The sequence below is a fragment of the Myiozetetes cayanensis genome, unplaced genomic scaffold (genome assembly GCF_022539395.1).
Source record: "Myiozetetes cayanensis isolate MyiCay16 unplaced genomic scaffold, myiCay2020 scf26, whole genome shotgun sequence".
In the NCBI taxonomy this organism is placed as follows: Eukaryota; Metazoa; Chordata; class Aves; order Passeriformes; family Tyrannidae; genus Myiozetetes; species Myiozetetes cayanensis.
Window position 1 is genome coordinate 5,494,324 of NW_026087477.1, and position 22,812 is coordinate 5,517,135.

At 46.2% G+C, this 22,812-nt stretch overlaps 1 protein-coding gene across 1 annotated transcript in view; it reads left to right on the top strand.

Moving 5' to 3' along the window:
• The window catches only part of KDM4B (lysine demethylase 4B), a 77,512-nt gene extending 55,130 nt beyond the window's left edge, over window positions 1-22,382 (top strand). The window contains exons 12-23 of the mRNA XM_050321018.1: window positions 461-942; window positions 1,788-1,908; window positions 4,002-4,180; window positions 5,511-5,733; window positions 8,687-8,763; window positions 8,955-9,010; window positions 9,477-9,585; window positions 15,506-15,691; window positions 15,872-16,036; window positions 16,768-16,887; window positions 18,024-18,116; window positions 19,945-22,382. Of these exons, the coding sequence (XP_050176975.1) occupies window positions 461-942; window positions 1,788-1,908; window positions 4,002-4,180; window positions 5,511-5,733; window positions 8,687-8,763; window positions 8,955-9,010; window positions 9,477-9,585; window positions 15,506-15,691; window positions 15,872-16,036; window positions 16,768-16,887; window positions 18,024-18,116; window positions 19,945-20,130 (1,997 nt within the window). The 3' untranslated portion in view covers window positions 20,131-22,382. The remainder of the gene's footprint in view (window positions 1-460; window positions 943-1,787; window positions 1,909-4,001; window positions 4,181-5,510; window positions 5,734-8,686; window positions 8,764-8,954; window positions 9,011-9,476; window positions 9,586-15,505; window positions 15,692-15,871; window positions 16,037-16,767; window positions 16,888-18,023; window positions 18,117-19,944) is intronic.
• The last annotated feature ends 430 nt before the right edge of the window (window positions 22,383-22,812 follow it).

Sequence of the window (22,812 nt, forward strand, 5' to 3'; positions counted from 1 at the left end):
TGCTCCAGTCAAGAATTTAATAGTCCATAGAAACGCCACAAGTCTTTTCTTTGTGACGTGGGGCTGCTCTAGGTCAGTGCTGAGGCACAGCTGGATGTCTGCAGCTCTCAGGGGGCCTGTTTGAGAGGAATAATCCACGATGGGGCATGTTAAAGGAATAATGCCATGGTGGGAAATGTTAGAGCAATAATGCCATGGTGGGAAATGTTAGAGCAATAATGCCATGATGGGAAATGTTAGAGCAATAATGCCATGGTGGGGCATGTTAGAGCAATAATGCCATGGTGGGACATGTTAGAGCAATAGTGCCATGGTGGGACATGTTAGAACGGTGATGATGGGACATGTTAGAGCAATAGTGCCATGGTGGGACAGGTTTGTGGTCTTTGTTGAAAGGAGGGAGATATTAAATACCGGATCTGGGCACAGGAGCTCACTGCTGCCTGTTCTCTCCAAACAGGGGAGTGCAAAGTGAAGGCCCGTCCTCCGAAAGTGAAAGGCGAGAGGAAGAAGAAGCACCTTTTCCATCAACACCAGCACCACCTCCAAGCCCCTCAGCCCCCTGTGCAGCCCCCAGTGCCACCCCCAGCCCCCCAGCAGCCGCTGGCAGAGGGCGAGGCGGTGGCAGCGCGGCCCCCGGTGCCCCCAGCGCCGGCCACGGCGCAGAAGAACCTGCCCCCAGCTCCCCTCAACATCATCCAGCCCTCGGAGGCGCCGGCGGAGGAGGAGGATTTCAAACCCAGGCCCATCATCCCCATGCTCTACGTGGTGCCCAGGACCAAGAAGGTGGTGTTCGACAAGGAGCGCATGTCCTGCCAGCAGGCCTTCGAGCAGTTCGCCACCCAGAAGAGCCTGGGCTGGAGGGAGCAGGCGGTGCCCCTGGAAATGCCAGGGAAGGAGGAGGAGAATGCAGAGCCAGCAAACACAGAGGTCGCTGCAGAGGTCAGTGGTTGGCAGCTTTCTGTGGGTAAGCACTGTAAGATTTGCTGGTTTGAAGCAGTAACTTGTTGCGGTGAGAGGAGGCCGCAGTTGTTGTGCCATCCCTGGAAGTGTCCGAGGCCAGGTTGGATGGGGCACCCTGGGCTAGTGGAAGGTGTGCCTGCCCTTCCTGAAGGATCTCCATGACCTTCGAGGCCCTTCCCAACCCAAACCGTTCTCTGATTCCATGGTGGTTTCTGAGCCTCCAGTGGATGGGGAGCTCCTGGCATGAGGGTGAATATTGTAGTTAGTGTTGGTTGGTAAATGGGGCATTGGGTCCAGTACAATGTGAATGTGCTGGAATGTTCTCCTCCCTGTGAGGGTGGGCAGGCCCTGGCACAGGTTGCCCAGAGAAGCTGCCCCAGCCCTGGAAATGTCCAAGGCCAGGTTGGAGCAACCTGGGCTAGTGGAAGTGTCTCCCTGACCATGGCAGGGGGTGAGACTGGATGTGTTTTAAAGTCCCTTCCAACCCAAACCATTCTAGGATTTGATGATCCATAATTTTCATGGAGTTCCCAGCTGTGTACGTGATTGACCAGACTTTTCATAAGCAAATGGAATTGGCAGCTTGCAGATGTTCTGAGCCTGTTCTGATTGGAATAGAACTCTGTAGTTTACCCACCTTCTGAAGAGTTAGTGTTGGCTTTCATCAGCTACAGGAACTGGCTCAGAAAACTGAAGTGTTTCAGCCAAAAGGCAGTGAAAACTTTGCTGTGTGAACTTCAGAACTCCTTATGACAAGAGTTCTGCCTCTCTTGTGCTGTTCCCTCCTTTGGGATGCCCATCCAGCTTGTTCTGCTTCCTTCCAGACCGCTTCTGCTTTCTCCAAAATGAAGATGGAGATCAAAAAGAGTCGTCGTCACCCCCTGGGCAAACCCCCGACCCGCTCCCCGCTGTCCGTGGTCAAACAGGAGACCTCAAGTGATGAGGGTGAGTGAGCACCACCAGGAATGTTTGTCTTTCTTGCCTGATCCACAAAAAAATTCCTGAAGCCACTGCCATAAGTGGGTGCCCTGAAACTGTGTGTGTGTTACACTTGGCTGGTAGAAAAGGCAGCGTGTTCCCATTTTGATAACCCAGCTGGAAACAAAACTCCTCCGTGGGAGGTGTTCCCTTCTCACCTCCCACCCTTTTTTTTTTTTTTCTCTCAAGAAAAATATTTTGCTGGCTGCAGAGTGAGGCAGCATTTTGGGCAAAGGGAAAAGAGAGTTCACAGAAAATTGCATCTTACAGGAAAAGTGCCGTGTTGGGTGTTGAGTGGAATGAGATCTGTTCCCCTTGGAGGGCGGTGGAGGTCAGCTCTGCTCTTGTGTGTGTGGGGAGAGTTAATTCTAACCTTTTAGTGGCTTTTAATTCGTGTCAGTGTTGGGGCCCAACTTTTCTTGGCAGATGCAGAAATGAGAATTAAAGTCTGTCAGTGCTTAACTGCACATCACCGATTCTTCTTTTCCCACATTCCAATCCCTGTGAATGCCCCAACAGTCTGGACCAAGGGGGAAAAAAAAAATACTCTTACCTCTCCCTCTGTTTTGTGGTGTAATTTCCCACTTTTGGGTCTTTCCCATGGAGATAGACCTTGGTGTGTGTAAGGTGAAGAGCTGAGAGGCAGCAGAGACTCGTTACCTTCTTCTGGTGGGAGACCTTGCAGCCAGCTTGGTGCTGGAGGGTCCTCCTTAGGCAGATCCTTCCCACTGCCTTGACTTGTTGGATGGTGTTTGGGGACTTGGCTGCTGTGAAAGCTGGCATTTCCTGGGGACTGATTTACAGCCCTGCTGGGCACAGTCTGATCAAACAGATTCTTCCCTCCCCCACCAGGGAATAGAAGCAGCTCTCTGCACTCCCTGCTTTTTCAGGGAGTGATGTACCAGGAACAGTGAGCATGTAAATTAAGGGGATGCACATGCTGCACTAAGATTCAGTCCAGACAAATTGTTTGTCCCTCCTACTTGCAGTGCAGGAGCTGTGTGTCCCCCAGGGTCCATCCTGGGAGGAGAGAAGGTGATAACACACAGCAGTCATTCCCTTTTTCTCCTCCTCTGTCACTCTGGATTAGGATGCTGCTTTCATTGATTTCGCTGGTATCATAAATCCCTGCCTGTCACCTGATGTGCCTCAACTAAAATCTGGAGAAACATGAGGTTTTTGGCTCATGTCTTAAAAAGAAAAGGCACTTTTTAGGAAGTAACCCTCGTTTGAAGTGTGACAGAGCCACACAGACGGCATCCATCACCTCACAAAGAGGAGTGATTAATTAAACACAATCAAATTTCCACATTGTCTGGCAATTAGAGATTAGATTAGTTGAGGGAAACATTTAGAGTCTGAGATGTGAACTCAGCCATTAATGTTTTACTCCAAGTTCCTTTTATCCTTTCAGGTAACCTGAGAGTCAAAAAATCTTCAAAGGGAGGGAGAGATGGGGAGGAGACTTAAGACTTGTAGAGCAGAACATTAACTGCTTATTTCTAGTAATTAACAGTGAAGCAGTGAACAATCTGGTTTAATGTGTGAGCTCTGGGGATAATGTTCTACCAAGATGTTTTTGAGTTCCTTGTTCTCTTGGAAACTTCGCAGATTGGTGATGCAGGGAGTGATTTACACTTAGTCTTGTGTGGAAAATTTCTTTAACACTTAACAGTGACTCGAATTTCCTACCTAAGGAAAGGTAAGAAACTTGGCCCCCCAGATGGATTCTGCAGTGTTTTAATCCTGAAATGCCAAGGGCCTTTTAAAGGTTTATGAAAATAAAGAATTAGCAAACTAATTAGCAGGAGCAGCACCTGGCAGAGCTCTGGCAGAGGGAGGGATGGTGGGGAGAGCAAAGGGTGGGTTTAGTGGTGTGTGCTCCATGGAATGGCTGTAAAAGCAACCATGGATGAGTTGAATGTTGTTATTTATTGCACTTGTACAGTTGAGACATGAGCTGTTTAACTCAGCCTTGTGCCATTCCACCTCTTCTATCCATGAACTCTTCTGCCTCTACTGACTGTTTGTTGTTTGGGGATTTTTTTCTTTCGTTCTAGAAACGTTTCCATTTTCTGGAGAGGAAGATATGAGCGATCCAGAGGCTTTGAAATCTTTACTTTCCTTCCAGTGGAAGAATAAAGCACTTAATTTCCCAGCTGAAAGGAAATTCAATGCAGCTGCTGCCCTGAGTGAGCCATACTGTGCTGTCTGCACCCTCTTCTACCCCTACAACCAGGTAATTCCTCACCTGGAATCACTGAACTGGGAAAAGACCTCTAAGATTAAGTCCAACTGTCAGTCCAGACCCAGCAGTGTGTTCACCACTAAATCAAGTGCCATATTCCCATATTTTTTGAACACTTCCAGGGATGACTCCAACCTGTTCCAATACCTGTCCGTGCTTCCCATAAAGAAATTTTTCCTGATGTCTAATCTAAACCTCTGATACTGCTCAGATGGATAAATTAGGATGTAGACATTTATAATAAAGACAGACCCCTACAGATTTGCACCCCAAAGAAAAGTGTTTGGATTTGGAATAGCCTTTTTGGTGTTTTTTTTGTTTGTTTGTTTGTTTTTTGTTTTCCTGGCTTCTCTGGCTTTCTCAGTGTTCATTTTTTAAAATCACACATTTGAAGAGCTTTGCAAACACTGTTTCATGCAGAAAACTCTGCCACATCAGGCACATGATTGCTTGTGTTTCAGTACAGGCCCAGACTGCTGAATATATGCAAACAAGCAACAAAATAAAAATTTACTGAGTAAGCACATCCATCATCTCTTTTGGAAACTACCAATATGCTCTGGGAGATGTTATGAGCAGAAAGGCAAAATTCATCAGATGAATTAGTCATTTGCTCAGCTGGGTATTGATTTGTTCTCACAGAAAGCCAGATTTGGCTTTGTGTGTCCACCAGGAATATGTGCCTTAGATTCCTTGGATATGTGTTGGAAGCTTTTTCTGAGAAAAGCAGGGCCCACCTCCCCCCTTCAATAAAACCTCCTTGATTTATTATAGAGACTGAAAAATAAAATATCTGTTCTGATTGCTGGATGTTGTTTGATGGTTCTGAGGAAAAACTTGGGTGCAGCTGGGCTGGTTTAATCCACTGCTTTTAACTCTGTCTGCTACCAGAAACCTTGAGATGTCCTTCAGGAGAAATTCTTGCAGGAAGAGGAGGGAAGGATGCCAGAGGGATGGGAGAGGGGGAGGGAAGGTCTTGCTTTAAATAAGATTTTCCTTTTTATTTTTCCGTGGTGTTTTCAGCTGCAATTTAAGGATTCAGATTTTTCCAGAAGAAAACCAGGAGAAGCTGCTCATTATTCTAAAGCTTCCTGGAGCTTTCCAAACAAATTACAGCTCCTAGGAGAGGCCTAAGGAAGAGGAGCAAGGCAGGGGTGTGGGGTGTGCCTGGGAGAATCAGGTTTTAAGGCTCAGTTTTTGGCTGTCTGGTGGCAGGTGTTGGATGGGGTTTTTTTTTTGCAAGGGGAGAGTGCTCAGCCTTGAAAGTTTAAACTGTGCCCAGGCAAGAGGTGATTCCATGTGCTGACATTTTCTCTCCAAGTCCTTACAGGTGGATAAGGAAGCTGTTCCAGTGTCCACAGGGGAGCCGTCCTCTTTCATCCACCTTTCCAAGTGTGGACAGAAGACCAAGCCCCTGATCCCAGAGATGTGCTTTACCTCAAGTGGGGAAAACACAGAGCCCCTTCCTTCGAATTCCTACATTGGAGAGGATGGAACCAGTCCCTTGATATCCTGTGCCAAATGCTGCCTGCAGGTTCATGCTAGTGAGTGTTCCCTCCTTCCCAAAGCCTTGTGGGTGCTGAGAGACTCCCAAGTTTATTTATTTGGAAGGGACCTTAAAGATCATCCACTTCCAAGCCCCTGCCATGGGCAGGAACACCTTCCACTGGAAGGGATATCTGTATATTCAAATCCACCTTGGCAGTCACTGATCTTAAAAATTCACACCAACATTCTTTTTAGGGGTTGTTTTGTTGCCTGATCTTTTCCCTGTCTCCCAGAAAAGATTCTTTCTTTTGATATCTTTCATTTTCTGTAATAAAGCAGAGCTCACAAGGCTTATTGCACTCTTTTCTCTCAAATATTTCCTCCCAATATTGCTCTGCTGGGTGAGGCTGTATTGTTCCTGCGTGCAGCAGAGATTATGGAGGGGTTGGAGATACATTTTATTAGTGTCTGTGATGCTGTTTGTAGTAATGGCACTTGATTACAAAAGGGAACATATGTCTGTTTGCTTCCCTGATAGTTATGTCTAAAAGAAGATCTGATTAATCCTGGTGGAGTGTGTACCTTCAGCGTGGATTGTACAACATCCAGTTAACAGTTGGGCTCGTAGGAGATGTGACGAATTACTGTTCAGCTGCTTGATCTTGACAGATGGGGAATCTTATTTGACTTGCATCAGCTGGAATTACTTTTGTTGTTCCAATTTTAGAGCCTGCAGGTCCCCATGCAGCTCAGCAGGGCTGGCTCTGGTGGAGAACTGGAAGGCAACTTTTTATTTCTCTGCTGAATCCCTGATTATGGTCATTCCTGGCTAATAAGCAGTGAGGATGTCCTTAACTTCCCAAACTGTGACCTCTGTAGCAATCAGAGATGCTGCATCTTGTCCATCCATATGTCTGCAATAGTCCAGTCTATCAAAATGGTTTCAGTGGCCAAATTCTGTTTAGGAACAGAGAGATGTGGGCAAGGTGATGTTAATCTGCACACTCAGGGTGTAGAGAAATGCAGCTTTTTCTTTTGGTCGTGCTGCTCTCCCCTTGAGGACAGGACGGACCTTAAATCTGACGGAGTCTCCAGCGTATTCTCATTTCCTTGTTGCTGTTTGTGCTCCGAGTCTGTGACATCCCTGTGACTTTGCTGCAGAGGATCCATTTGCTTTTATTGCAGGATTGCAGTGTGTTGAGAGGTGTATTTTGGCTAATCTGTGCTGTAAAACCAGTTGGCAGCCTGAGTGTTCTTGAGAAGTGTCCTCACAAACTGTGCTGGGTTACGGCAGCAGCCGGAACAGACGGAGAGGGAAGGTTTTGTGAAGGTTTCTGGGCTTTTGAGGCACTGACAAAATCCATAAAAAGAGCATATTTTTCTTGGTCTGCTAGGATTGTCTTTGTGGGACAGTCTGGGGCTCAGTAAATATGATTGTTCTCCCCTCATAGAATCGTTAAAGTTCGAAAAGACCTTTATGATCATCAAGTCCAGCAGTCACCCCATCACCACCTCCGTGTTCGCCACTAACCCATGTCCTTAAGTGCCACATCCACACATTGTTTGATCACCTCCACGGATGGGGACTCCACCACTGCCCTGGGCAGCCTGTGCCAACGCTTCACAACCCTTTCCTTGAAAAATATTTCCTAATTTTCCATCTAAACCTCCCCTGGCACAGCTTGAGGCTGTTTCCTCTCGTCCTGCCGCTTGTTATGTGGAAGAAGAGCCCGACGCCCCCCCTGGCTCCCACCTGCTGTCAGGGAGTTGTGCAGAGCAATAAGGTCTCCCCTCAGTCTCCTTTCCTCAGATCCCACATTCCAGCTGCCTGTGGTGCTGGAGGAAGAAATCCACGCTGAAATCCCAGCCTGTTCCCCCCCTCTGGGAGGTCCAGCAGTGTTCCAGCTCAGTGTCTGGTTCTGCCTCAGCTCCGTTTTTGGGCTGAACGCCCTGCCCGTGGTCTAGGACTGGGTGGAATCTGCTTTCTTGATTTGCCATATGATGAAAAGAGATCTCAGCTGTGGAGAACAGCTGCAGATCCATAGTATTGACTTTTTTTTGACATGCTGTTTATCTGGCTAAGTGGATGATATTTATAAATCAGGTTATGGTGGCAATCCCAGTGCTTTCTGAATGACTCCTTTTAAGTTTAATTCAGTAATCTGAGATTGTTGTTCCCAGCTGAAACTTTCTATTTAGCTTTTTAGGGTAGGTGAAGGCTGGATGGGGTTTTGTTAGGATAGGTAAAGGCTGAGTGGGATGAGCTATGTATTATTTGGGATGCTTATATTTAGTTTTCCACTTGCTTTACAAGCTTGGAGGAATCACATAGATCCACTTCTTCACAACTATTTCTGTGTCTTCTCCCCATTGTTTTCAGTGACAAACCTCAATGCCTTTTATAGAATATTAGGGACTTTTTTGTTCTTATTTCTCTGTCTTTATTATGGCTTTAATGCCACTTTACTATTTTGGTGTTGCTGTAGGAGGATCTGGTGCTTGCATGTTACAGTAGTTGATGCTCTGTAAAATCAGATGTTTCTAGCCATAAATTAAATACTGTTAAATATGTGAAATGCAGGTATTTAATTTCCTTGCAGTGTTATTGGGTCTGTCCTTCCTCTTAACACCATGTAGCAAAGAGAATTGCTTCAGTCTTGCCAAAATTCAGTGGCCTCACCTGTTTCGATGTGTGAGTGCCTTCCAGCAGTGATAGCATCACTTTGGAGCCCAGTTCCTGCCTGAAGGATCAAAGTCCTGTTACTGTATTCCTTAGGAAAGTGAAAAAAACATGTTGAGAGTTTCCTGTATGTGGGTTTTTTTGTTTATTTTTAGATCCCCTGATCCCAAATTCTGCCCCCTCAGACTTTAGCCTGAGCCTGTTGAGTATAGTCATCCAAATCCTGCACCTGCTCTCAGAGATGCTTCTCACTGAAAAGTCAACAGGTCAGTACCACAGATAAGTTGTGAAAATTCTGACCTGATGAGGGTGTAACTGTTTTCTTTCAGGCTGTTACGGAATTCGTCCAGACCTGGTGAACGAGAGCTGGTCTTGCTCGCGGTGCTCAGCCAACGCGTGGGCAGCGGTAAGGACCTGCCCCTCTGGACACCAGGCAATTCCCCACAGGATACTCTGGGAGCTGTTCAGATACCTCTCCAGAGATGGGTGGTGGGAGGGTTCAGTTTGCCTGTGACGTCCCAGGTGGGGTGTAGTCATTTCTGGGGGGAGATAGGCCGAGCTTTCCCGTCCGGTTCTGAAGGAGTTGTGTTCCTGCAGGAATGTTGCCTGTGCAATCTCAGGGGAGGAGCTCTTCAGATGACCACTGATGGGCGGTGAGTGTTGTATTTTAGGGTGTTTTCCTTCCACATGCCATCCTAATCTCCTGCTGTTGTGAATTGGGTCTTATTGCTCAGCGTACCAGCGAGTTTTGGTGTTCTGGAGGTAACAGCTCCTCGCTTGGGAGGATGAGCCTGAGTGACTGTGCTGTCTTACACTGCACCAGGTGCTCCATAGCAGAGGTTCAGAACACTTGTTGAATGTGGCTGTTTCTCAGAGAAAAGTCTTCTCAGAGAATGTTTAGCATCATGCAAAATCAGATGCACAAGCAGGTTGATCCCCGTTGTTGCAGAGACATTTACCTCGTGCGACCGTAATTAACAGTCGGTAACATTGCCAAGGCTGCCAGCCCATATAAATATGCCTTGATGCTGAGGGAGGCAGGGAAATGTTAACTGCCCTCCTGAGCATTTAACTCAACTAATGGCAGCCTCTGATTTGTCTCTTTGCTTTGTTCCCCAGGTGGGTCCATGTAATCTGTGCTATTGCTGTCCCCGAGGCCCGTTTCCTCAATGTAATGGAGCGTCATCCTGTGGATATCAGCGCTATTCCAGAGCAGAGATGGAAACTGGTGGGTGTCTCTTACCTGGGGAGAGTGTTTGGGAACACGAGCCAGAGGAAAAAGCTGTAACTAGACAGAAAAACATTGTGTGGGTTCATAAAGTAGCTGAGATTGGAGGTGATGTCGCTCTTGTTTCCAAACAAAATCTCTGGGAAGCTGCAGCGTTTGATATCTGCTGAGCACTCAGTGCTTTGACACACAAACAGCTTGTGATTTCCAGATGTGCCTTTACTCTCTGGGAGTGTGCTCATACCCTGGGCAGAGCCCAGGACCCTTCCCCACCTGCAGTCAGGTGGAAACTGCCTGAAAGCTTCATTTACTCCACGTGCTGCACAGCGGGTCTGCAAAGGGATGTGGTGACTAGAGAGAAGCTGACTTGTTCATCTCTAACTCGATTCATCTTTCTGTGCAATATTTCTCTCTTTCTATCAAGAAATCTCCTGTAGAAACGAATAAACATTTTGTGACCCTGACTGCAAGGCGAGACTGCGAAGATTTTAATACCAGTCCAGCTACAAGTTGTTATTCAGCTGCGTGGCCTCATCCCAGGGATTAGTAATGGATGATTCACTAGCTCAGAGCAATTAATCTTAATGTTAGTTAATGCTCCATCACTACACTGTGTTATTGCAAAATAAATTGTGCTTTTGCTGCTTTTTTTGGTACAGAAGTCAGCTGGGTGACACAGTGTGGGACGGGGAAGGTGCTGGAGCAGTGATACATGGGATAGCCCTGATGGATTCCTTAGCAGAGCTGCTCCTTATAGTGCAGGGAGCCCAGGTGAGGGATTAGGAAGAATCTATCCCTGCCTCCAGAGTTATTTCTCTGTTGTGCAAATGGGTTTTGTACACAAATGTGGATGTAAAAAGCATTCATTATTCAGGAGGAGTGCTGGAGCAGAGCGATGCGAGGGCGATAAATCTTGCCGCGGCGGTTCTTTATGGATCAGCTGACATTTCCAGCCTGCATCCTCTTCATTACCAGCACTTGTAACGCTGAACTTAAAATCCTTTTACACAAGACTCACTTGTATTGCTTAATGGAGCCTCACAAGGAAACATGGCTTAATTCTTTAACTCCTTGGCTGCCCTGCAGTCCTGCAGAGCCAGGCACTGTCAACGTCCGTCACAACCTGTTGCTTCATTCTGCTCAAAAGTGTTGGCTGGGCCTGGCATGGACCTCCTGCACACCTTTCTCTTTCATTCCTGAATTAAAACTTCATATTTTCATAGAATCCTAGAGTATCCTGAGTTGGAAGGGACTCGCAAGGATCCTCAAAGTCCAGCTCCTGGCTCTGCAAAGGATAACCCCAGGAATCCCACCCTGTGCCTGAGAGCGTTGTCCAAATGCCCCTTGAGCTGTGGAAAGGAATTTTGTTTGATTTGTCCACTGTTGTATTCCATTTGCACCTCCTGTTTTCCTTCTGTCTCGGAGGAGGTAGAGAATGTTTGTATGAAGTACCTTGACTTACACAGTCCAGTGTTGGGATTTACAGTCAGTGGAGGAGTTGGGGGGTGTCTGTGCTTTGCAGGTGAGCAGCTGCATTCAGGAAGATAAACTGAGGGTGACCGAAAGGTGCTGGTGTTGGATCTGATGACTTTGGAATGATGGAGTTGATGCAGTACTGGGTAAAATTGGAGAGGTGACCTTTGTGGCTGAAAAAGATGGAGAAGGAGAGAAGGAATGATGTGAAGGTTGAGGACAGTTGAAGTGAATAGATGAAGTTAATGGAGGAAAGAGGGAGTAGGGTTTATCCGTGATTATTATTTGAATTTTTAAAATGTGTTTGTATTGTTTTAAGCTACTGTGAGAGGGCTGAGGTACCAAGGCATTGCAGTGGTCTGGTTAAAGTTATATCCTGTTCTTTAAGCTTGTAGCAGGTCTCCCTGTTCAAGCAGACTTTTCAGTCCGTTTGTGGGTATGGCATCATTTTCAGGAATGCAGTTTCCATGCTCCCTGATTGATGGCATATTACAGCCCCTTGCACGTAAATTATTTATGACGTGGAAATTTGGAATAATTAGCTGTCATTCCTCAGTGGAGTAAATGAATTGCAGTGTTCATCATGCAGGAGACAGCCCATTTCTTACTCTCAGCTGTGACCTGACTCTCTGGTGTGCATTTATTCTGAAGATTTCTCTCCTGTGTTTTAGACCTTCTCTTTTCCTTCCCACAGAAAGCGGCTTTAAATCTCCCTGTGCTGCTTTGCCACGGCTCTTGGCACTGGTGTTTCTGTCCATCCCATCTCCCACACATCCAGATCTTCTGCATTTTCACAGAATCACAGAACACTTTAGATTGGAAGGCACCTCAAAGCTCATCTTATTCCACCCCCTGCCATGGGCAGGGACACCTCCCACTATCCCAGGTTGCTCCAACCTGGCCTTGGACACTCCCAGGGATGGGGCAGCCACAGCTTCTCTGGGCAACCTGTGCCAGGGCCTCCCTACCCTCCCAGGGAGGAATTTTTACTTTTCCCATCATTCTCCACACTTCAGGCTCACTGGAACTCACATTTTCCTTTGTTTTTGATCCTATTTGCACCGAACATCCCACTCACTGTGGCAGCTCTTCCGCCTGTCACACGGAGTTTGCGTTGGCACCAGGGCGGCATTAGGTGTGTGCTAATCCTTTCCCTTGGAAAAATCCTGTTTGCATCAGCAAGGGCAGACTCCTGATCCAGGAGGGTTAATGCTCCCCTGAGCCCCCCGTGTATCAGCAGTTGTTGTGCTGCTGGGACAGTTGGGTATTGACAGGTTAATAATGGGATCTCCATTGACTGGCTCTCGGGCCATGTCCTGCTGTGCACTTTCCTGGTGCTTATCTGCCTTTGGAACATGGTTTGCAGAGTGATAAAGGCTCAGCTTATTAAAGGCTAAACCCACGTTCTGGCAGCACTGAGGCTCTGGCTTTGAATTTCCTGGTTTTTGTTCGTTTGTGTAAAAAGGCCAAATTAATCTTTGGTGTAAACAAACTGACTTCAGTTAAATCACAGGAAGGAATGTGGCTCATTTCATAGAGAGCCCAGGCAGGGAGGGGGGAAATGTTGCACAGAAATAGGGAATAACACATCTGCTTTTCTTTGGCATCTTTTGCTTTCAAGGAAGAGAGAGAATCTTGGAGAAGGAATCTCAGAATCGTGGAACAGTTTGGGTTGGAAGGGACCTTAAAGCCCATCCAGTGCCACCCCCTGCCATGGGCAGGGACACTTCCTGGTTGCTCCAACCTGGCCTTGGACATTTCCAGGGATGGGGCAGCCACAGCTTCTCTGGCCAACCTGTGCCAGGGCCTCCCCACCCTCCCAGGGTGGAATTCCTTCCCAGAATCTCATCTAAACCTCCCCTCTGTCAGCTTAAAGGCATTGGAATGTTTTTTGTCTTGGCAGTGGTTTGTAGTGAGTGCAGTGGGACCTCTGCTCTCAGCTGTGAGAACTCAAATAAAACATGAAAATTTGGCAATTCCTATTTTATATCTGGCAGTATATATTTTATATTATAAACTATGAATAGTTTATAGTATGGAACCACCCTTCAAGGATTTTTTTTTTGAGGTTGCACTTTTAAGATGGCTCAGATCTAGAAACAGAGTGAACTTGTGCTTCTGGGGGTTGTGTTGGTTTATTGTGTGATCTCAGGCAGCTTGTGTTACATTCCCAATCCTATGGGATGTAGTAATTCATATGGATCTTAAAATTTAGGTCATGTGTTCTCTACTGGTGCATAGTTTGAGCATTGTTTTAATGGGAGTGAGGAGAAGGAGAGGGGGAGAGGGGAAGGAGGGCTCTGTTGGACATCAGGTGCTGCAGAGACAGAATGAATCCATCATTCCTAATGTGTTTATAGGGCATTTATGTTCAGATGAGTGGATGGATTGGGAAGGGGACAGTGGCTGGAGCAAGCTGTGGTGTGTTTTGGGGATGGCCAGCTGGAAACAGGCACTAAAAATTCCTGCTTCCCTCTGTTCCTCCTTTTTATGTGGAATTCTTGCTCTGTAATAACTGACTTACACAGGGACATCAGATATTCCTCAGTGTTTTATTTACATGGGCTGTTCATTTTAACAAGTAAAGTGCACATTTGGCTGGTGGGAGACATTAATTGTGCCCTGATTTGCCTTGTCCCAGCCTCAGGTAAGGTAAAGAAGCTGCCCCATCCCTGGGAGTGTCCAAGGCCAGGTTGGAGCAACCTGGGCTAGTGGAAGGTGTCCCTGCCCATGGCAGGGGGTGGGAGGAGATGATCCTTAAGGTCCCTTCCAACCCAAACCACTCTGGGATTTGATGATCAGTGACAGATTCCCCAAACTGGAAATACCAAAACTAAGAATGGTGTTCCCAGTAGTTCCCTGGAAACATTATGCAAGCATCCAACTTAGACTTCTTTTGCTTGGGACTCCCAAGATCTGCTTTTCTGTATTTTTGAGGGGCTGGAAACAAGAATTGGTGCTGGTTTAGGGAGTTGAGGAAATGCATCTTGTTCCTACCACGCCTCACGCTTGCTGCCAACTCTCAGTGCCATCAGGCTTAGGATTTTTAGCTTTGAAAAAATGTAATTTCTTTTTAAAATAGTCACATATCTTACATTGATTTACCTAATAACTGGATCTGCTTTGCAGAAAATGAGTGTAACAATTACTGAACGATTTCAGACCTTTCCCCCCCTGCCCCGGTAATTCTGGTGTTTGGTGCAATGTTTTTATTTCTTTTGTTTGCAAAACTGCCTGAATTACCTACAATGCCTCATCTGCCATGGATGCCAATAAAATATTTATGGTTGATAGGCTTATGCATCGAAAACAAACACACAGTATTTTTGTTCCATTCTATAAAATTACATTCTATTAGATCTAATCGATAGAATGTTCCATTAAATATAATAGGGCGAATTACTCCCCAGTTATTGTGTTCTGTTCTTTCACAAAATGGAAACATCATCTTCCAGCAGCACATCTGTGACGATCCAGCTGATTTAGGAGTTAATGGAGGTGCATTCCTGTGTCTGAGCAGGGTGAGGATGGAGTTGGAGCAGTTCTCTGGTGACACTGAGGGGTCTTTGCCTGCTTTGCCCTCCTTTTCTCTGAACCCTCCAGTGAACTTTCTTAAACTGGGCTTAAGTCACTGCCCAGTGTGGCTCTGGAGGGCTGAGGGACTGGGAGGTGCTGTCATGGCCAAGGGAGTGATGAGTTTTTCCCCTCTGAGTTTTTCCCTCATGAATTTTCCCCTCTCCCTGAGTTTTTCTCCCCAACTTATTCCACCCAAGTTTTTTCCCCCTCTGAGTTTTTGTCCCCTGAGTTTCCCCCCCACCCCAAGTCTTTCCCCCTGAGTTTTTCCCCTGAGTTTTTCCTCCCTGAATTTTTCCTTCTGAGTTTTCCCCCCCTGAGTTTTTCCCCCTTGAATTTTTTCCTTCCTGAATTTTTCCTTCTGAGTTTTCCCCCCCGATTTTTTCCTCCCTGAGTTTTTCCCCCCTGAGTTTTTCTCACCAGACTTTCCCCCATCCTGGACTTTTTCTCCCCCGATTTATTTCTCCAAGTTTTTTCCCCCCATGAATTCTTTCCCCATGAGTTTTCCCCCAAGTTTCCCCCCCCAGGTTTTTCCACCCCAAGTTTTTCCTCCCTGAGTTCCCCACACACACACAAGTCCCCCTTTCCCCCGCACTATGAATTTTCCCTGTGACTTTTCCCCCCTGACTTATTCCCACAACTTCCCCCCCACTTTCCCCCAGGTTTTTGGCTTGCAAGTGGTTCTAGGGAGGTGTCTGCAGACAATTCTATCAGTGTGGAACCAATCTCTCTTGACACCAAACACCATTTTTGCCTGTGGCTCCCATGCCCTGGCCACATCCCACGGACTTCCCGCTGTGCCAGACACCGGTTTCCATGCATCCCATTGGATCTGCTGCCTGTCTGCATAACCCCAAGCTCTGTTTCCTTCCAGAAATGTGTCTACTGTCGGAAGAGGATGAAGAAGGTGTCGGGTGCCTGCATCCAGTGCTCCTACGAGCACTGCTCCACGTCCTTCCACGTCACGTGCGCGCACGCGGCCGGGGTGCCCATGGAGCCGGACGACTGGCCCTACGTGGTGTCCATCACCTGCTTCAAACACAAAGCAGCAAACCAGAATGTAGGGCTTTGGCTTTTGGGGCTTTTGGGTTGCTTAAGGTGGGGTTTAGGTCCTGTTCCTGACCCCACAGAGCTTTTGAGTTCCCTCCCAACCCAAACCATCCCACGATTCTGTTGGTATTTTTGGACGCGGCTTTTCCATTTGCAGGTTGCAGATGTTTCCCTTTTCTCTCTCCCACAGATCCCATTCCGAAGGGAGGTGGCCCTGGGGCAGACTGTGATCACAAAGAACCGGAATGGGCTCTATTACCGGTGCAGAGTGATCGGCACAACAACACAGACCTTCTACGAAGTCAACTTCGACGACGGTTCCTACAGCGACAACGTCTACCCCGAAAGCATCATTGTAAGCAGCTCTGTGGAGCCTCTGACTCTGTAGATGGGTGCCAAGTGTGATTTGTGCCTCCCTCTTGTGTGCTCTGGGCTGGAACAGCAAAGTAAATTTAAAAAAAAAATAAATTTAAGATTAAAAAAGTTGAGTCGCTCCTCGCTTAGAAAATCTCATCCTGCTCTTCATTGCAGTTCTTGTTTCTGACATTATCTCATTTATTTTTTTGGTTCCTTGACAAAGATATGATTTTGCTGAATGCAGATGACTTCACAGAAAGCAGTGTTTGTTTTAAGTTTCATCCTCTTTATTTTGTGGTTGAATAATCTTATTTTTCAACTGACAAGTGTGATTCATGGGGGAAGCAGATTGTCTGTGAGCTGCTTCTGCTTCGGAATAGGGAGTTCACTTAATAGAGGGAAAGTTTAGAAGAGGCTGATTTGTCAACTCATGCATTCCCTTCCTGATTGTGCCACTGATTCACTGAGCTGCCCTGCTTGCTTTTGAGATGCAGCAGATCTGATGTTTCAGGATTTGTAAATGAGAAATGTCCTAGAACTGGGTGCTGTCGTTCGTGGTCTCTCACCGCTGGTTTGGTTTGAGATGCCCACAATTAATCCCAAGGGCAGAAACTCATCTTGTGCCTAATTGCAGTGCTGTGTAGCAGCTTCCTTGAGCAGTTTGAACACCTCTCTGGTTCCTGAGCTTTGCTGGTGGTGTCTCTCTGACCTGTTTCCCTCTGTCTTCAGAGCAGGGACTGCATCCAGATGGGACCCCCTCTGGAGGGGGAGCTGGTTCAGCTGCAGTGGACGGATGGGATCATCTATAAGGCCAAGTTTATCGCAGCCCAGATCAGTCAGATTTACCAGGTGAGTGTGGCAGAGGAGCCAGGGACTTCATGGCAGTGTGTCTGATGGTTCCTGGCACTGGGCAGCTCCCTGGTGCTTGGCCACAAAGGAGAATTTGCCTCCTGAAATGAATTCTGCTGGGAGGGTAACTCCCTCAGAGATGTGATCTGATGTGATCTGAACAAGGACCATATAGAGCTCCATAGGAATAATAAGTGGAAATAAATGGGAATAAATAAAGTAGCATCTTAACCCTCCCCTCAGAAGGGCTCACCTTCCAAGGCCTGGGCTCCCACCTGCACATTTACCCCAGCTCCTGGATGCTGCTCCATGATGGGAATGCTGTGCCTGCTGGAGCTGGACAGAGCAGGAGGAGGATTTGGGAACACAGATGCTTTATTCCTTCTGAATTTGTCCAGGCTGAACCTGACCCCCCCTATTAAACTCTGATCTGTGTCCTTCTGCTTTATCCAGAAAACTGTATTAAAGTCTTGAGCAAAGGAAATGAGAATCTCTTAAAAAACTTTTAATAGTTTTAACATTTTGCTGTGCACGTTTCCTTGAATAAACGTTCCTGGAACATCTGATGCATAATTCATGGGACAATCAGTGCTTAGCACAAAAGGGTTGATGGGAGGAGTTTTTTGTACCTGGCTGACTATTTCTGCTGGTTGAAATACAAATGTACTTTAGTAGCTGGAATTGTTTCCTTGTGACCTGTGAAAATGCTTTGTTTAAGATGAAAGAAGTTCTTATTACCATATTGGCCTGAATACAGGGCTGCTTTTATTGTAAGTGAAAAGCTGCTGTTGGTTTTTTTTCTTTTTTTTTTTCAGGATTTGAATCAAAAAATCAGTAGGAATATGTAGTGGGAGGGGGGAACAGAGGTGCTGGGCCAGCTGGGGTGCAGATATTTTGGGATCTCTGAAGCACTTGGGCTGGATAACACTGAAAACAGCACTCTGTGGGTTCAGCATCCTCAGCAGAGCTTAGGAATTCTCATTCCAGAGCAATCCTGGAGACCTGCAGAGATCATCCATGGGATCTGACCCCTGATGCCTCCTTGGTATTCCCCGAAGGGACAGGCTGGGAATGAGCCATTCTAGGGCTGGAAATGCAGAGGCCAAGTTGTGATTTCATCTTCTGCCTCTCTGCAGGTCGAGTTTGAAGATGGTTCTCAGCTAATGGTGAAGCGTGGAGATATTTATACCTTGGAGGAAGAGCTTCCCAAGAGAGTGAAGTCTCGCCTGGTGGGTACCAAAATAGCAACACTAAACCAGCTGCACTTGCAGAACCCCTTCACATCTTCCCCTTGCATTTTTTAGGCATTGAGTGAATGCAGCCTCGAGTTTCTGTGGCTGTAAAACCACTTGTCATTCCCCAAATGCATAAAGTAGAAGGGATCCTTGCTGTGAATGCTGGAGAAGCACAGAAGTGATTTTCCCTTGCACGTGTTCAGATGGGATTTTTATTTCCTCTGGTTAAAAGATTACGTTCAGATCATTTTACACCATATGAATTTAGTTATATTGGAGTCTTTTTGTCCAAATGAGAGGTGGATTTGGCTACAGCTCAGTGCTTTCTGGAGAACTGATTATCAACCTGGGACCAAACCCCCTTTTCTCACCAAATGGGAGATTTAGGATGTAGCTCTTACCTATAAATCTCTTAATCTACAAGATCAGGCTGTCTTTAAGTGCATACAGTGGAATTACTGGGCCTAGAAGAGATGAGGGATTTATTTCATAGCTTTTTTGGTTCCAGACTTGCTGGGTGTTTTCAAACCTGGTGCTTTAACCTTTAAAAGCCATTTCATTTAAACAAATGATGAGACTGGAGGATGTACAGTTTTCTCCTTCATTCTAAATGTCTGCCTGGCAGGCACTGCAGGACAGGGACAGGTCCAGAGCAAACCTGTGACAAGGTTCTGGGCTCCTTTTTGTCTCTTTTAAGAGACAAAAGGAGGATGATTCAACCTTCCCAGAAATGGCCCCGGGACAGGCACTTCTGGGGAGGGACTGAGCACAAGTTGGAGGAAATTTTTGTTCCCTTTCCCATGAAATCTTCAGGGGTTTTACCCTAAAAATCTCACGTGTAAAATGCTTTCTGTGATACAGCCCCAATGGCTTCTCTGTCTTGTTGGAGGCTGTTTATCTCTGTGAGACCCTCATGGCCTAAATTTTAGAGGTTCATAATAATTCACCTTGTTATCCTTGAAGGGTTTCTGGTGGCAAAGCAGCAGCATGGCAGTAATTTTGAAGACATGCCCAATATTCCAGGCTATTTAAGCTTGTTTAATAATAAAGACAACAGATTGGAGCCCTGAAATCCAGGATTTGGAAAGAAGCATTTTCTGTGCAGTGGAGACTTTTTAACAGGTTCCAGAGGAAGGAATGCAAGCTGGAAAGGGAATAAAGAGGAATAGAAAGCTTCAAGTCTGGTTGAAAGCTAAAGCTTTTCTCCTGTATTTCTGCTGCCAGAGCTTCATCCTGTTCTCTGTGGAGGGGATGCTGTAGAGCAGGAGGACAAAGGGACAGAGCCATAGGATTATAATTCCTACCCGAGGAATCCCAGAATCCCAGAAAGGAAAAGGTTGGAAAGGGACCACAGTGGTGCCACCTGGTCCCACCTCATCTCATTTTGAGTGGAAGCAAATGAAATGCACCTCAGTGGAGTGTGAGAGCAGGAAGAGGAGAAGGAATTGTTTGTGCAGTGATCCCCAAATGCTTCCTGTGGGTCTTTTTTTAAAGGCATTAGGGAAGCCCCAGTTTCCTTTGTGTCTGCTACTGGGAGAAGAGGCAGAGGAGGAATAGGCATAAAGAGAGGATTGGCAAGGAAGTGACAGATATTCTGAAGCAGAAAAAAAAAGGCAACTTGAAGGTTTCTCCTTCCAGTTTGGTTCCAGAAGCCCAGAATTTTGAATTCCAACCCTGTGCTTTGCATGCTTTGAAGTTCATTTTCTCCAGGAATGCTCTGAACCAGCTTGTTCCCTGCTGTCCTGTTCCACAGGGGTGCTCCATGATTCCCTCCCTGTTTCCCTGCTGTGCCTCTAATGGTTGTGTTTCGTGTCCCCTGCAGTCCCTCAGCACTGGGGCCCCTCAGGAAGATGTATTTTCGGGAGATGAAGTGAGACCAGCCAAGCGTCCCCGGCTGGGGAATCCGAGAAATCCCGAAGAATATGGACAGAACCCAGACTACCTGGCCTTTATGGAGAGCCTGTTGCAGACACAGTACCAGCCTGGGACTCAGAGCAACATGTTTTAACCAGGATTAATTAAAAAAAAAAAAAAAAAATCTTAAATTAACCCTTTTTTTGAGTTCGTGGAAAGAAAAAAAAAAATTAACGAGAAACTGTGGAACAGAAGACCAGCCCTGTGCAATAGTTTGCTGTGAATTTCTTTCATCTCCTCTTGGTTTGGACTGCAGGAAAACCCTGTCTGGCTCCACGCTACCTCGACCTTGCCAGGTGTTGCTGACCAAGAGAGTGGGGAGCTTGGAAAAACCCCTTCAGACAGCATTTCCCACGGAGACTTTGGAAGAGTTTCTACAGATGGAGCTTTGTGACTGGTTCTTTTTTTGGTTTGTTTTGTTTTGTTTTTTAAATGAGGCTTGGAAAGGGTTAAAATTACACACACACACACAAGAAAAAGACTTTTTCAAATCTGTCAAACTTTTGTCTTTCAAGGTGCTATTACATTGACTACTGAAGCAGCCTTTGGAATCGTGTTTTCTGTACATAGACGTCACCTTTGTGAAGTTTTCTATGAACGAGCATTGTTAAAAAAAAAAAAGCGAGCAAAAAGAGGGAAACAAAAGTTTCCACGAAACATTTTTCTAGATTAAATGGCTTTAAAACAGAAAATAAATGAAATCCTCTCTCCCCCCACTCCTCTCCCCTCCAAATGAATCGTGACTGATGTTACCCCGGGGAGAGGGAGCTCAAGAACAGATGTCCTGGAACATTCTGGGTTCTTTTGGGTTTGTTTGGTTATTTTTTTTTGTTTTTGTAAAGAAACACTATCTTCTTTGTAAGCTGGGGAAGATGGGGAAAGAAATGTTTCACAGCTGGGATGTTTCTTACCTTTAGCTCTCTTAAAAGCCCTGGGACAGGCGTGGGCATCGCTGCCGTGTCACCAGGAGGGGACTTAGGGAAGAAATGGCCAGGTTTGGGTCATTCTTGTCACCTTCCTTCCCCATCTTTGCCATCACAGTTGCTTTCCTAGATCGAGATCAGCATGGCTTTCAGTTCCAAGATGCCACTCTGTTTTGGCAGGTGTTCTGTTGCTGCTTGTGTTAGTTCCTTCCGAGCCATCCCCTTCCTGCTGCAAGACGAGAGCTCCGAGGGCTGCTCCGGCTCTCTGGTAGGCACTTCTCCCTTAGGAACCTTCTTCTTTTCTTTGTCTCCTTATTTTTATTTTTTAATTATTATTATTATTATTATTATTTTCGAGTTGTGCTCCTTACAGTGTGAGAATCATTCCATGACAGAAGCCTGGGAGGTGTTTGTATGTTTTTCTTTTATCCCATTAAAGAAGGAATTCCCCAAACCGCCTTTGATTGTCGTGACATCCTTTCCTTAAGTAAAGACTGAGCCTTTTTGAGTTACTCCTGGGGAAGAGGAGTGTGAGCCCTGCATTTGACTGGACTCAGATCCCTGAGGATTGAAGGAGCATTGAAGGCAAAACCAAACCCTGAAGTATTGAGTGGGCAGCTCCCACTTGGACGCTCGGGAATCACCTCCGGTCGAAGAGCTGTCGCGGAGCAGCCTTTTGGAAAGAGCCTGATCCAAACTGAAAGTCACTGGAAAGTCTTCCACGTTTTTTGGAGGACCCCAATCAACTCAGAGGGAGAGAAGAAGGCAGTGCTAGGACAGAGCTGGAGAGGGATGGGGTGAAGGTGGGCGAGGGCAGTCGGACCCTCCCTCCCTGCCCCGGGGCCGCTGTGAGTGCCCGGAAAGCTGCACTGCAATCTTTTCCACTTAATTCCCTGAAATCACTGGATGGAGAGAAGACAATATTCTTGGGGGGTTTATTATTATTATTATTATTTTTTTAAGCCCCTTTTGCAAGGTGGCCCTTGTTCTGGGGAGAGGCTTTTTAAGCAACGCTCTGGCTGGATCTTTAAGGGAATAAGTGGGAAGGATTTGTGGGCTGGCAGATGGTAGATTAGCATCTTAAGAGACTCCATGGGTATTAAACTGTCCTAGTGAAAGAGTGGAGATAGAATAAAGCAATTTAATTCCTTTTTTTCTTTTTTTTTTTTTTTTTAAACTTTGGTTTTGTTCTCCCTTGAGAGTTGGAGTTCCCAGCCCTCCCTTCCTGCCTCTGCTACGGGTTATTTTCTGTGTGTGCGTGGCTGCGCGTGCGTGGTTGTAAGACCTTGGAAAAACAGGGTTGTGTTTTGGTTTGGGTTTGTTTATTTTTTTTTTTAAATCTCAGAGTTTTTGACGTTTTCAGTAGATGTCTCCACCAATAAAACCAAACTGAGACTAATAAAAGTTTCGAAAAATTTGGCAAGGTTCTTCCAAGCCTCGGTTGTTCCTCCTCCAGAGCTGTCTCCTGTCGGTTAAAATATGATTTAATAGAAAACTTGCTTGTATAAAAGACTGAGAATGTTGCCAGGCTACGAGAGAAATATTTAAAACAATTGAAAGAGAAATTTAACCAGCAGAGGACTTTTTTTTTTTTTTTGGAGGTGGGAGGGGAAGGGTGGGATGGGCTGAGTGGTTGTTGGGGAGTTTCCTCTGCATGTTGAAATCCTGACTGCAATAGCACCATTCCTGTATCCATGAGTACTACCTTTCTAAAATACTATTTATACTGTAAAAACAGAAGTGTGTTTCCTCCCCCCCGTTTTCAGATGCTGAGTTCTGTTGAAACATGACCCTGGAACTGTCAAATGCCCTTCCTGGGTGCAAGGGTTTTCTCTCTTTTTTTTGGTTGCTTT